The 13,532-nt window shown below is 40.6% G+C and overlaps 1 protein-coding gene across 3 annotated transcripts in view; it reads left to right on the forward strand.

Annotated features, from left to right (window-relative positions):
• MLLT1 (MLLT1 super elongation complex subunit) overlaps window positions 1–13,532 on the forward strand; it is a 32,277-nt gene that overhangs the window by 14,232 nt on the left and 4,513 nt on the right. For 2 of the 3 annotated variants that reach the window (XM_067312577.1, XM_067312576.1), the window contains 8 exons: window positions 673–816; window positions 2,509–2,634; window positions 4,514–5,059; window positions 8,827–8,914; window positions 9,753–9,864; window positions 11,194–11,293; window positions 11,519–11,590; window positions 13,100–13,171. In XM_067312577.1, coding sequence (XP_067168678.1) covers window positions 673–816; window positions 2,509–2,634; window positions 4,514–5,059; window positions 8,827–8,914; window positions 9,753–9,864; window positions 11,194–11,293; window positions 11,519–11,590; window positions 13,100–13,171 — 1,260 coding nt within the window. Of the gene's footprint in view, window positions 1–672; window positions 817–2,508; window positions 2,635–4,513; window positions 5,060–8,826; window positions 8,915–9,752; window positions 9,865–11,193; window positions 11,421–11,518; window positions 11,591–13,099; window positions 13,172–13,532 lie in introns of those variants that run through there. The other variant, XM_067312578.1, reaches the window with a different exon arrangement.

Consider the following 13,532-nt stretch of genomic DNA (forward strand, 5'->3'; position numbering starts at 1 on the left):
AGCAGGTGGAACAAAACCAGTGAGCCGCAATTGATCCCCAACACGCATACAAACTCCGGATTTCTTCAGTGAAAGTGCTCTTAGAAAGTTCAAAAGCCTAGGATATCTTCCCATTCAGCCACTGCAATATGCATATTGAAAAGGGTTTTACAAAACAAGTCATTCTTTTATCATTGCATTTAATCTTTTCTCAGTATCCGCAGAGATCTGTGAGTTCAGAAGTTGCCCTTTCTCTAAATAAAGGATTATGCTTTCCTTAATATTGATATTTATGTTGTTTCCCAAAGAAGATAGGATCTGAATTTCAGTGAAAACGGAATATTAGATTAAAGCTTGTGAACTTGTTTTGCTAGGATCACTTGAACTGCTTTAAACAGACGATTACCAGTTAGTATCCTTGTCTCTAGATGTGTGGGTTTTTGGTTTTCCTTTTTCAGGGAAAAGCCATGTCTGACTTTCTGGTGAAAGTTATGTTAACTTCAGGCATGTTAGGTACTTCTTTTTCTTTCTGGCTTTGGAAAGCTCTCTGATCTCATGATGAAAAACTATGACTGCAACACTTATTCAGTGGGGTTTTGGGGGGGATTTTTAGGAGTGACCATTTGAAACCTCTAACCTAGTATGCTTGCCAAACTTCTGGTTTCCCAAAGTCCTCTGCTTTCTTGGTTTTAGGAGGAACCGAAAAGGGTTTGTTTCACATATGACCTGTTCTTAAATTTGGAGGGAAATCCACCTGTGAACCACCTTCGTTGTGAGAAACTGACTTTCAACAACCCCACCAAGGAATTCAGACGCAAACTTATTAAGGCTGGAGGGGTAAGTGCTGGGGGGATCGGAGATCTGAAGAGGTTTTGTTAAAATCTGTAGTCTTACTGTTTCTTTTTACCTGCAGCCCAGCAGGCTACAGTTCTCTACGTTCATCTAAAGAGATGACCCTGCCCGTTTTTGCTTCTGATAATGTAACTGCAGCACTAGAAGCAGAACTAAGCCATAGCTTGTGTGATTGGTACTTCTTTATTTTTAATTTAAGTATGACTGTTAATACTAAGGCAGTAAAACCTCTGCAGAAATGGAGAGCTTGTGAATGGTGCACGCGGTCCATCAGGCAGTTAGAGCTACCTGTGACCTCTCTAGTGTCATGAAATGTGTCAGTATAGAAGAGTTCACGAAAAGGAAGAGGCTTCCAGTGTGTTCCTGATTTGTCTTGGCCACAGGAAAGCTTAATACTTAGCACTTCTTGGTCAATTTATGTCCTCCAAACCTGGAATCAACTGCTGTTGGCTTAGATAATAAAAATTAAGGAAAAGTGTTAGAATTTAGAGTAAAAATAACTTTGAGGAGAAAAAATAGATATACTCTTAAAGGCACAATAAGGATGTAGGTTGCTACAGTGGATAAATTACTACTACGAGGAAATTAAGATGCAGTGGTAGACTAAAGAAATTACCTTCAAGTAACTCTACAAGATCTAGGCTATTTAGTACCAGTCACAATGTGCATGAAATTATTAACCAGTCCGAGGATATCATGATGGTATTCTGGGCACCCCCATATATGATAATGTATAGTTCCATTCCGTTCAAGGACCTTATTCAACATAGGCTTAATTGCTGGCAATATTTTCTTCTGAAAAGCATCTTTTCAGCCTGAACAATATTTAAAAGAAGAGGGGGGAGGTGGAACTTATGTGAGGAGGTTTGTCAGTAGTAAGTTGTGAGAGTGGCAAGCTGATCTGTGCAGATCTTCATCAGTAGTCCAGTGCTTTTCTGCTTAGGGAACAAAGAAGAAGGTGCTTATTTCAGCCATGAGATGGCTAGACCATAATTTACTTATTAGGATTTTGGTCATGCGTTATAGTGTTCTTTAAATATCAAAATGTTTCATCTGTGAATCTCTTCTGATGCCATTCATCTAAAATCTTCTTGACTCCATACTCCATCTACAAAAGTTAGGGAATACATTTTTCAACCAGACTTTTTGGTGGCATTACTTTGAATATAGGGAAGGTAAGAAGGAAGGCTGTGTCATGGAGGTCCACACTTTGTGTTAAGATCTTGTCAAGAGATAGTCCCATGGATTTTAGTTTTTTTTCCCCCAAAGTGAATCCAGCTTCTCCCACATTGATGGCATCTTGCGCATTCCTTCTGGATTTACTTTGCTTCCAAACTGTTTGAAGAATAAGAGCATTTGCAGTAGAACATACAGTTCTTGTCCATAGCTCTGTTGCCTGCTTGTGCTCAGAATATCAGAGTTCCCTTTGGGAATGACGCTTGATATTACATCTTGCCTTTCATTCTTTGTTTTTAATGTTCTGTATTTCAGGCATTGCCTTGGGACTGAGCATCTTAACTGGAATTATATAGACAATATCTTTTATGGCCTTTAAGGGGAGAAAAGATCTAAAAGATGAATAATAGTGCGTTTCTTGAGCAAGTGACTTAAGATAAGCATGTGTTAATAGTCAATGTTACTTTACTCCTACATAATTTTTCTCCTCTTTGTTACTAGGTGATGGTAATGCCAGAAGGAGCAGAAACTGTTTCAAGGCCAAGTCCTGATTATCCTATGTTACCCACAATACCACTCTCCGCCTTCTCTGATCCCAAGAAAACCAAACCATCCCACGGGTCAAAGGTCAGTGAAGTTTGCTTTTCAGTCATCCTGAGGTGAAGTCTTTCAGGACTCTGCTACTGAGAACTTGTTTAGCAGCTGCTTGTGGCTACTTCTTATTCTGAAAACTTCCCTTGTACTCTGTGGTTGAGTCTTTGGGCAATCCGTATTGTCCTTTCTTTCCTGCAGTTTCTTCCTGGTTAGAGCATCGATTTTCCTAGTAATTAACAGGGGACATGCAGTCATCAGCAGAAATTGTCATCTTGTGTAAGCTTGAAATAAGAACATCTGTCTAGGATGTTTCTTCTCTTGCTCTCTAGCAATAAAGAGGCCTCCTAAATTTAGACTTCTCTGTAGGGAAATTTTAAAAGAGAAATAAATGCCCAAGACTGGGTCTCTCTGGTCAACCAAATCTTGCTACTGAACTGGTACGGCAGATAAAGTTGCATTAAGTCCTCGCTGATTGTTCTGGCTTCTGTCCATGATGCTGAAGATGAAATACATGAGTCTCTTGCTGTCTGTCATGTAGAGCTGTGTTCTAAGTCCTGGGGGATTTCAATTTCTTAGCAGCAAGGCTAAGTATAGAGTCAATGTTTCATCTATCGGTAGAACTACAGGGATAGTGGTGTAAAGAGCAAAATATATGCTATGCTTGGTGAAACTAGTGATTTCAAGATTTGATGTTTGCCTCTAGCTATATCTAGTTCCTGAGACTTCAGAAGAAGCTTAAGTTTTTTCCTTTCGCTTGTCTGATGAAACTACCTTTGTGTAATTGCACATAGGAGGAACAATTCTCTTGATATTCACAGGCAGTGTGATTTGAAGCAGATTATGTATGCTTTATCAGTCTGAACAGTCACAAATATTAACAGCAATTCATTTTATAGCGTAATTCAATTCTGATACCTGTTTTCTTCAGGGCTCTGAACTTTTATTACGCTTTGGCCATGTCTTCTGATCTTGATATTGTAGAAGAGAATAAAGATGGCTTGTCTGTTAGTGGCTGATTTAATTTTTGAATTAAGCATTAGAAAACGGAGAAGGGAGAAAAACAAAGGCTACATGAGCTCTGGTGAAAATTGCCGGTGGCTAAAGAAACGGCTGTCTCCTGCTTCCCTTCCTCCAGATTGCCCTCAAAGGTGCACATGTGTTTGTATCTCAACCTGTCCGGTTCATATTCCAGTGTTCCCCTGCAAGACTTGTGTCTATAAGTGTTCTGAGGTCATATAAGTTGCAAAGGGAAGTACTCCTTTGGCATTGTGTATACCTGTCTTCTAGGATAGGCAGGGTCCAAATGATTGCTGTCTCAGTGCTCTAATTAAGGTTGATAAATGCCTGCTGTTATCAGAGACTTTGGCTCTCTTGTGGTTGGGGGGGAATTGAGTGTTTTTGCCAAGATGCAGTTTGGCTGACATGGTGAGTTCAGGGCTAGGTTGCCAACATAACTTGCTTTTGCTGTGGACATGATTTAATCTAATAGCTCTCTTCAGTTGACTGTTTTTTTCCCCCTAAAGCTTGTGTGTACTGAAGGAATGGTATAGTATAACTTTGTGTAAGACAACTTGACTGGGTTCCCTCTTATCTGGCTGTAGACATCTACCCTGTAGATGAAATCTGAGCTAAACATCTAGCCTCCCTATATAGACCATGCAAAGGAACAGGCATTTCTGAAGCATGTTCCATCCTGTCCTGAAGCAGATGTTTAAGTGCCTAGTGTCGATTTCTGTCCATCAACTGTAAGGCTATCTAGATGCCTACCTCAGGGGTAGATAAGTTATAGACATCTGTGGGTGGATGTCTACTTGAAACAAATGCTTCTGTGATTTATCAAAATGTGTTGTATAGTTCTGTGCAGAGTTTCAGTTTTTTACCTAGCTTGTGTGTTTCTGTTGCTGAATTTTAGGATGCAAACAAGGAAAGCAGTAAGGCATCCAAGCCACACAAAGTAACCAAGGAGCACAGAGAGAGACCAAGGAAAGATTCTGAGAGCAAAAACTCCTCCAAAGACCTTGAAAGAGAACAAAACAAGCCTTTGAAAGACTCCTCCAGAAAACCAACTGAGAACAAACTGCCTAAGGAGGAGAAGGCACCTCCAAAAGCTGCTTTCAAGGAACCAAAACTGGCCGTGAAGGAGACCAAACCGGAGAACACTTCTCCAAAGGGTGGGCCGCAGCCGGAGTTAAAGTCTTCCAGCAAGAGGCCCTCCAATGTGGAGTCACCAAAGCCTAGTGCCAAAAAACAAAAAAAGAGCAGCTCCAAAGGGGTAAAGAATATCCTAGGGACATCTCCCAGAACCTCGTCTTCCTCGTACCCAGAGAAGAAACAAACCAAGGAGAAGATGAATGCCAAAGTGGAAAAGGTAAAATCTGAAAGTGAGGCCAAGGAGATCAAAAAGCCTGTGGAAATGGAGGAGTCAAATTCAGAGGATGAGACTTCTTTCAAGTCAGAGGTGAGCATGGGTTCATCCTTTGTCAGAATTTTTGAGCAAGCTGATTAAATCGCTGCATGAAAAACGTCTTCAAAAATACTCCCTCAGACAAGACAGAAAACCAGACTGGCAAATGCTTAGGCATGGTTGTATCTCAAAACTCTTTGAAAATCCTATCAGTATTATCATTACTGCTGCCTGCTTTACCTCTTGTTTCACATGTGCACTTCTATTCAGATTTATCTGCAAGCTGTTATCTAAATGTCAGAATTTAAGGTTATGGTCTCTCGTTCATTTCTTGCAGTGACATTTTTAGAGCACAAATATAGGCCTAGGTAATTTTCTACCTGCTTATGATAACATGCTTTTGAGCCTGATCTTACTTTAGAAATGGAGTAAATAATTTCAGTTTTGCTTTTGAGAAGAAAAAAACAATATAAAATGTAAACAAAAAAAACTTGTTCCTGACGTGGCCTCTGAGAAATGCACTATTGGCTAAAGCTCAAATACAACCACATGCCACTAAACCTAAATAAATTGTGTTGTAAAACATAAACCAAATTATGTGATTCTAGTACTATTTTAAAAAGCTGTCTAAATATTTTTTTTCCTTTTTACAACTAAGAACATTCCTCACCCTCCATCTTCTAAAAAATCATTTTCCCAAAGAAGGCAAAGAAAGTAGAGGGAGGGGAAAACACAGCCCAAATCCAAACTCTTGCTACTTTTCACTGGTGTGTTTTATATTTACTGTAAAGCAGCCATACATGCTTTATAGGAGTCACAGAATAATGTCATGTGAATTTTTAAACTGCTTCCTACTGATCACTTCTGGAAAGATTTGTTTTACTAGAATAAATCTGCCAGGTAAAATTCTTAGCATGATTTAATTAGCCTCATGATACAGTAAGTATTGATGGGTTTATTCCAAAAAGAGGGTTTTTTTTCGCAAAAGATTCCCAATAGAAGAATTTGAGGAAGTGTTAATTTAAGTCACTCTGCAAAGCTTTGTGCAAATTAATTAAACGTGTAGCTTGTGGGGGTGAACCCAACAGCTCCTGTTCACTTCTAGCCTTGAGCCTGAAGTGCATCAGTGTGTAGCTAGCCCCTCATCTCTGTATAAAATACACGGCCCTCATTGCAAGCTTCTGTCCTCTGCTGATTGCCGTTAAGTCCTAAGTATCTTGTAGTTCATTATGTCTCAGGTGCCATCCCTCTGGGTCTCGCCATGCGACTGTAAGCTGATACTGCTGTTTGACTTTGTCCCGTGAAACCACAGACTGTGGCTGCGGTCCCACAGCGTCTACTGCAGTCCTGTCCTTCCCCCACCAAGCCGTACACTGCTCTGTCCTCTCTTGCACCAGCTCTGGTGTTTGTCGGATGCTTTACAGAGTTATTTGAGTGCTAGCCCAGAAGGAGGATAGGAATACACAGTTTGCGGGGGGGGGAAGAAACTGTGGCAGCTGCCGGTCAGGTCAGCTTAGGTTTCTGTGGAACTTGAAGCTTAAGGGTATAACTGCATAATGCATTGGCACCAGCAGAGAAGACTGTTTGAGTTCCTTTTCCACCCTGGGGGTTTCTTTTTTGCTCTCAACACTGCAGTTTGCTACTCCATCGTTGGTACGGGTACAGCTGTTTGTGGATCTGTGTGGTAAGCCACATCACTAAAGCGAATGAGCAGCTGGAGGTGGACTGGGGCCCGGAAACTCTTAAATCAGCTTTGCTGCTGAAGCCAATGTGTTGTGCAACGTGCTCCGAGGCTGCAACTCGGCGACTGCTTTGAGTCGACATCTTTGCAGGCTGCTGTTGAAAGGAAGAGCCTTGCTCTCATTTGTGCTGCTGGCACGAGTGCTCATGTGACTTTGCAGTGGGCTGGAGGAGTTTCTCCTCCTGTTCCAGCTCCTGCTGCAAGTTAGTTGTCCCCTCACTTTTTTTTTTCTGTTCCTTTTCCTTAAATACTGTTTTATTTTTCAGCAAGATCAGTTCCCTGATCTGGCCTCACGCTTGGCTGCCTGAACGCCAGTGCTGACAAAAGGGAGAGGCTGAGACGTGAGGGCAGGATTGCTTTTTTCCATTGTTGGCATGTGCTTTTGTCATATCACAGTGACTGTGAAACTGCAGCCCGAGCGTGCAGAGCGTGTCCAGCTGGATGTCTCCTAAACGGCTGGAATAACTGACAGGGTTAACGGCAGAAGGAGAAAAGGGGGGGTGCATCCGACTTCTGCCTTCTGCATCTCATCTCCCGTTAAGTCACTGGTGGAAACACCTGCTAGACTATGAGGAGTGAAAGATAATAAGATTGAATCTGTGGGTAAGACATGAACGAGAGCTGTGCTCCCTAATCTTGAAAATACTGCTCTGCTCTTTGGTAATGTAATTTTTCTAAACAGACAGGGCTGCTGTCCGATACATCAGGTATTGTCATTGTTAAATTGCTCTGCTTTGCTACGGAGTAATTGTTAAGTGGAGTAATATCACTTTTTGACACTATTTTTTTCCCTTCTTAGAATTGGATAAATGCAGTTCTAACCTTTGGATGATAAATTATGCAGGGGGGGTGTTAAGATGAAAATGCTGCTGCTGTCTCTACTTGTTAATGCCCAAAGCTGCTGATGTGCCTCTTCCTACCTGTTGACAATGTTTTCCTTATACTATTCACGGTTTCTCCAATAAAGTATATTGATCAACGGGAACATCAGCGTTTGGTTGCAGAAGTCGTAGGTGTACTCCTAGGAATAGTGCGATGAAATTGAAGTGGCAAAGGGAATTACTTAAATAAAGCAGTATTACAGTACATGGAATTACTTAAATAAAGCAGTATTACAGTACATGAAGAATCTTTAATCTAGATCCCAATGAGAAACAAAATAATCTTTAAGAATATCGTAATGGTCACTTTTGCTATTGGGGATGAAATGTGTGATTTAGCTTTCACTGCCACCTTGTGGTCCTTTATGCTAAAGCATGTGATTGCTATACAAATCCCCGATTTTATGTTTAAAATGTATAGAGCATTAAAACTTTGTTTCTGCATGCTATTAGTAGCTATAGTTCATTGCGTCTTTTTTCTTGCACGGTATGCTTCTGGCATTTCTTTTGAGCAGTGACAGTGGAGTTGGTTTCACAAGAGTTTAGCTGGTTTCTATTATGTTTTCAGAATTCAATTGGAAACAGTACAGTGGATCACTCAAATTGGCATAGAAATAACTGTTTGGGGGGTGTAGTATTAATTCATAATATTTTTAAATTTTGGAGGCAAATGGACTAGTTAGGAGAGGCATCTTTTCTATGCTTAATGTCCTTTAAGAGAGGTGCTCGGAAGGAATCTTGGTGGGTTGAAATACATACAGGTCTGAAAAGAAAAACTGGTGTTTTTAGAGGGAGCTTTGATAATTACGTGAGGTTGTATGTTGTGTGTGCATCTTTCACACTGCAAAATAAGCATTTTTTTTCTTTCCACTTTGGCATTTTTCAGGTGCTATTTTGCATCGTTTGAGATGATTTGAAGCTAGTGGCATGAAGGGTTTTCTTGGGAGCTGTTGATGCTACCACCCAGGTGTGCTGGGCTACAGGACACCAAAATTTTCACAAATGTTGTTTTTATTTACCTTGCGTTTTGTATATTATTTTGTAATTGAGAACTGCATTCAGTGATGTATGATGTTGTAGAGTCATTGAATCCTTTATCTCACTGTGCTCTGGTCTGGACTTCTGGATTAGAAAGGTTAAGATTCTTTTTTCTTTTTTTCCTTTTTTTTTTCTTCTTCCCCCTTTTATGGGGGGTTAAGTCTGTCCAGTCCAGCCCTTCCAACTCCAGCTCCAGCTCCGACTCCAGCTCTGACTCTGATTTCGAACCATCTCAGAACCACAGTCAAGGTGTGTTGCAAGAAATAAAATTTGTTAAAGTCATCCTTACGTAATCTTGAAAGGCTTATGAGAATTAGATCTGTTTTCCCAACACCATATATTAAGGCTAATATGACTTTATTTTATGGAACCATCTTTTGAAGTTGTGACACTTCATCAGAAAAAAGGTAGTAATGTCATAGCATAATCATGAACAAATATTTTTCTTGTTTTGGCAGTTAATTTATGAGTAGGTTATCTGTCTGGATTTGTCTCTTTTCATGTTGACTTTGGTTTCTGCCTCAATTTCTAAATGTGTGTTGCTGCTTGATCTATAGTATCCCCAGAATATTTCTCCTCCAGTCTCAAATATGTTTTAATAAAAAATAGAGATGTTAGAGACCTGTTAATGATACCTGTCACTTTGGCAGTGCATAACATTGCTTCTTGTCCTGATTCATACCGTGAGAATGCAAAGAGATATACTGTGGCAACAGTAAACTTTCTAACCTTAACAAATGCTGTGTTGCTACAAATACTGTCTCTTATTTTAAAACAGTCCCCAAATGCATGTAAAATGTGTCCTTTTATTTTCATTACAGAAAAAAAGTGGGTGGATTTGGGGGGGGGGTGCTTTTCAGTAATTGTGCAGTTCTTAATTTCAACTCTGCTTTAATATTGAGAGACTAGAATAGTGTCTTCTACCAATATCTTTGAGCAAAATTAAAATACCAGTGACATCTTCCTGAGAAATCTTATTTTAACTTAATGATAAACTAATCCCAGTTTAGATCAGAGTGTTCAGATGGAAGTTCTGCTGCATATGTCCTAGATGAGTGTTGAACTGCTTTGTCCTTTCTCCTCCCAGGCCCACTGCGCTCCATGGTGGAGGATCTGCAGTCGGAGGAGTCGGACGACGACGACAGCTCTTCTGGAGAAGAGGCAGCAGTCAAAGCAAACCCAGTCAGCCGGGATTCCAGGTGGTAACAAATCAGGAAGAAAGATGTATTGTTGTCTCTTTGCCCTCCATATTTTGTGTTTTTGTGCACCCTCCTTTTGGAGGGAGGAATCAAAGTGGTGAGGATATGCATGAGAGGAAAGTGTGAGAGAAGAGGAGAATGGACAGATGTGTGGGGTACTTAGCACAGTGTAGGGACACAGAAGAGTTGATGAAAACAGCAGGTTGAGAGCAGAATTGGATAAGGAGAATGTCACTGAAGCTCAAAGAGAGGAAGCTACTGGGAAGTGGTGTGTGTAGAGCTTGCAGGTGTTAGTGACAGAGCCCCTTAAAATAGTCATCTAATTGTCTTTTTCAGATCTCTGCTGAGATCTGAATGGTGTGTGACACCTTTGATCTGCAGAGATTAGAGAAGTGTTGCTGAGGCTGTTGGCATGTGTGCTCTTCTTATTGCATGTTACTGAGACAAACCTGAGAAGTCTTAGTCTTTGCTGATGGTGCTTGCTGACAGTTGGTGACTTGACTCCTCTGGGACTTGGTTAACAGCTGTTTCCTGCTTTAGTCAATGGAAATAGTTGAATTTCATCCCTCTCCCCTCAGGAAATGCTGTTATAGCCAAAACCTGGAGTCCCAGGCTGGATACTTGAAACCAAATGCTTGGCCCAGAGAGCAGCTGCAGATTTCAAATGACACTTGTGTTCATCAAAAAATAATCCTTTGTGTTGCACTGTGTCATTTTCAGCTCAACAGGAGATGAGAGACTTTGAAAGATAATTTTTATACATTTAGGGGACAGGTAATAAACACATTGTTTTTCAAGCCCATCAAAAGAAGGATACCTGCTAGAGATCTGTAGGGCCACAAGATGGTTAAGATATAAAAAGGCAATCTCAAAGATCAAGACATAACAGAAAAACTAAATGGATTTTTTTTTACCTGTGTTCTCAGTGGAGGTCTTAAGAAGGTTCTTCTGCAGGAACTCACGGTAATTTTAGAAGAAATCATGAAAATGAACAGTTGCCATTTGCCAAAATCAGATGGTACTTATTCAGCTGTTCTAAAGAGGCTCGAGTATGAAATAGTTGAACTGCTAGCTGCACTGTGTAAACAAACTAAAACTACCTAGTCTGCCTCCCCAGGGAACAGAAGATGGCAATGTTGATGTCAGCTGTGACAAAGAGGATTCTCTGGAATTGCAGACAGTTTCTCTTGGTCAATTTAATATAGTCTAAAATAAACAATAGAATTAATGGGCATTGTTTCTGTTTCATTTAACTCTGTGTGGTTCAGCTGCCAGCGAAATAATTTCCCATTGGCTGGTGATGCTAATTCTGTGCTGCTTGTTTTTCAGACTGAGCCTTAGTGACAGCGACAGTGATAACAGTGCAGACTCCTGCCTGCCAAGTCGAGAGCCTCCTCCTGGTCAGAAACTGCCCCCAGCAAATAATAAGGTATTGCATCCTGCATGTCCATACAATGCTGCTTTCCATCAGTCTCGGTTCCTGTATTATGTTCAATCCGTGGTGTTAATTTTGGCTTGCACCAAAGCTTCACTGTTTCACTGTCTTCATCAGACAGGTAATTTCCTTCTGTTCAGTGCTGTGCATCCAAACCATTAAACCATTCTGTTGTCTGAACTGATTTTGGTCCCTAAAAGCTATTTGTTTTACTCTCAGGCATCTGGAAGAAAAAGCCCAGAGTCTTGTAACAAGCCAGAGAAGATCCTGAAGAAGGGAACTTATGACAAGGTATGTTTGAAGATTTGCATATTATAGAATTGTTGCTTACTGGCTAACATTTCTGAGTGAGAATAATTTGAGTCAACCTAACCTGTTCAGATTGTTCTGCCTTGGCAGGTTAGACTTGAATACAATGAAAAACAGATGCTGAAAGAATAGACTGGAAGATTGACCCTACAGAAATTGTGTAGTTTAAGTAAATGAACCCCCAAGTCTTTTCCATGTGCAGAGTGTTGTAATTGCTTTATTTGTTTGCCCTTAGTTTTAATAGCAGTGTGGACACTGCTGCAGCGTGAGTGCCTCTTCATCAAAAGGCAGTTTTCATCTATCTTTGTGATCTTACAAATTAAAGATTGTTTTATGCTCTGCTTTGCTGTTTTAGTTGAAACCTTTGTTTATTCAGTGAATTTCCCCTCACTTACTTTTCTGTTCTAACACTTCCTCAACAGGAGAACAGAGTACAGGTTAATCACTTAATGCTAGGTCTAAGTGTGATCTTGGAGATATTTACATGAGTCCTCTGCTAGCTACAAAATCTTCTACCACTGAAGGTTGTTAACCATAGCTGTGAGGCCTTATCTGAGACAAGGCTTGTAGGTAGTATCTTTTCTATGACTACTTAGTATAGACAGAAGTAGACACATTTGAGACCTGTTGGAGTGACAGAGTGCCTGAAATATCAGCTTTTCCAACCATCAATGCTTTTATAAAAGATATCAGCTCTCTCTGCAAGAGTATAATTCAGTGCTGTTTGGGTGTTTTGGGAGAAATGCTTTTCTGTGTGTGAATGAATCTGCTGGGCAGGGCATATCTCATGACTGATTTCTTTGCCTTGGTACAATTACTTAGATGAGTTCAGTTTTGCTAATACAGACATGAGCGACTCTGGGGCAGCTTTTCAGGTTAAGAGTCTATCCTCTGTGAGTACTAGCAGGCCAACAGAAACTTGCCTTGTTGGCTGTTTACAAAAAAAGAAAGGAAAAAAAAAGTCTTACAAGAACCACTGAAGTGCTGTTGAGCTTGTGAATAGTCCTGCGCTTCCCAATGTGGTATACGTAAAACTACCTGGGAACAGAGTGCTCTCAAAGAACTTTTTTTCTTATCTAAGCCCAAAATGGTGTTCAGCAGATTGCTGTGATGTTGCTCACTGACCACTGATGCAGGTATTTTCAGGTAACAAGTACTTATTAGTACAACCTACTGATAAAGAACTAACACTGAAGTACACCAAAATTAACTTCACCATTTCTTAGAAGCCATTCACAGATGTTTGTTTAATAGTGTCATTAAATAGTCTAGCTGCTGCTGTTCAGACCATCTGTATCTGTGTGAAGTCTTTAGTCTCACAGTACTTAGTATGGATGGAAGAGGCAGTAGAAAATTTAGGGAAAATTTGGGAACAGAAACTTGCCTGAAAGGGCTGCAGGTTCCTCTGGACCTCAGTAGGAAAGTCACTTTGGCAGTCATACATCCATGCTAGGTATATCACTGTTATTTCTGTTCATGCCTTCTTTACAGGCCTACACGGATGAATTAGTAGAGCTTCACAGGCGACTAATGGCACTACGAGAGCGCAATGTGCTACAGCAGGTAGAGATTATTTGTCGGTTTTCTGGCAAGCTGTTGTACTCTGATAACCTTTGTGTCCAAGGGTCTTGCTCAAACCCCTGTGATGCTTGAAATTTCAGTCGTTTCTCCTTCATGTAGAAAAAAAATCAGATATGCATGCAACGCTTTTGTTGGAAAAGATACACAAGTGTGGTTTGGGTCTCCTTTCTCTGTCGTCCTGTTAGCTGTCCTGCACTGGGCTCACTTGATATAACTTAAAAGGGGAAGAAGGTGCCCATGTCTTTTTCTGGACTGAGCTACTCTGGAATGCAGGAGAAGCTGGTTTGCTTTTTTTGGGAGGGGACTCCCCTCTTGTTGTGGGACACCCTTGCCCTCATCCCTT

This window comes from Apteryx mantelli, chromosome 30 (genome assembly GCF_036417845.1).
Source record: "Apteryx mantelli isolate bAptMan1 chromosome 30, bAptMan1.hap1, whole genome shotgun sequence".
Taxonomy (NCBI): Eukaryota; Metazoa; Chordata; class Aves; order Apterygiformes; family Apterygidae; genus Apteryx; species Apteryx mantelli.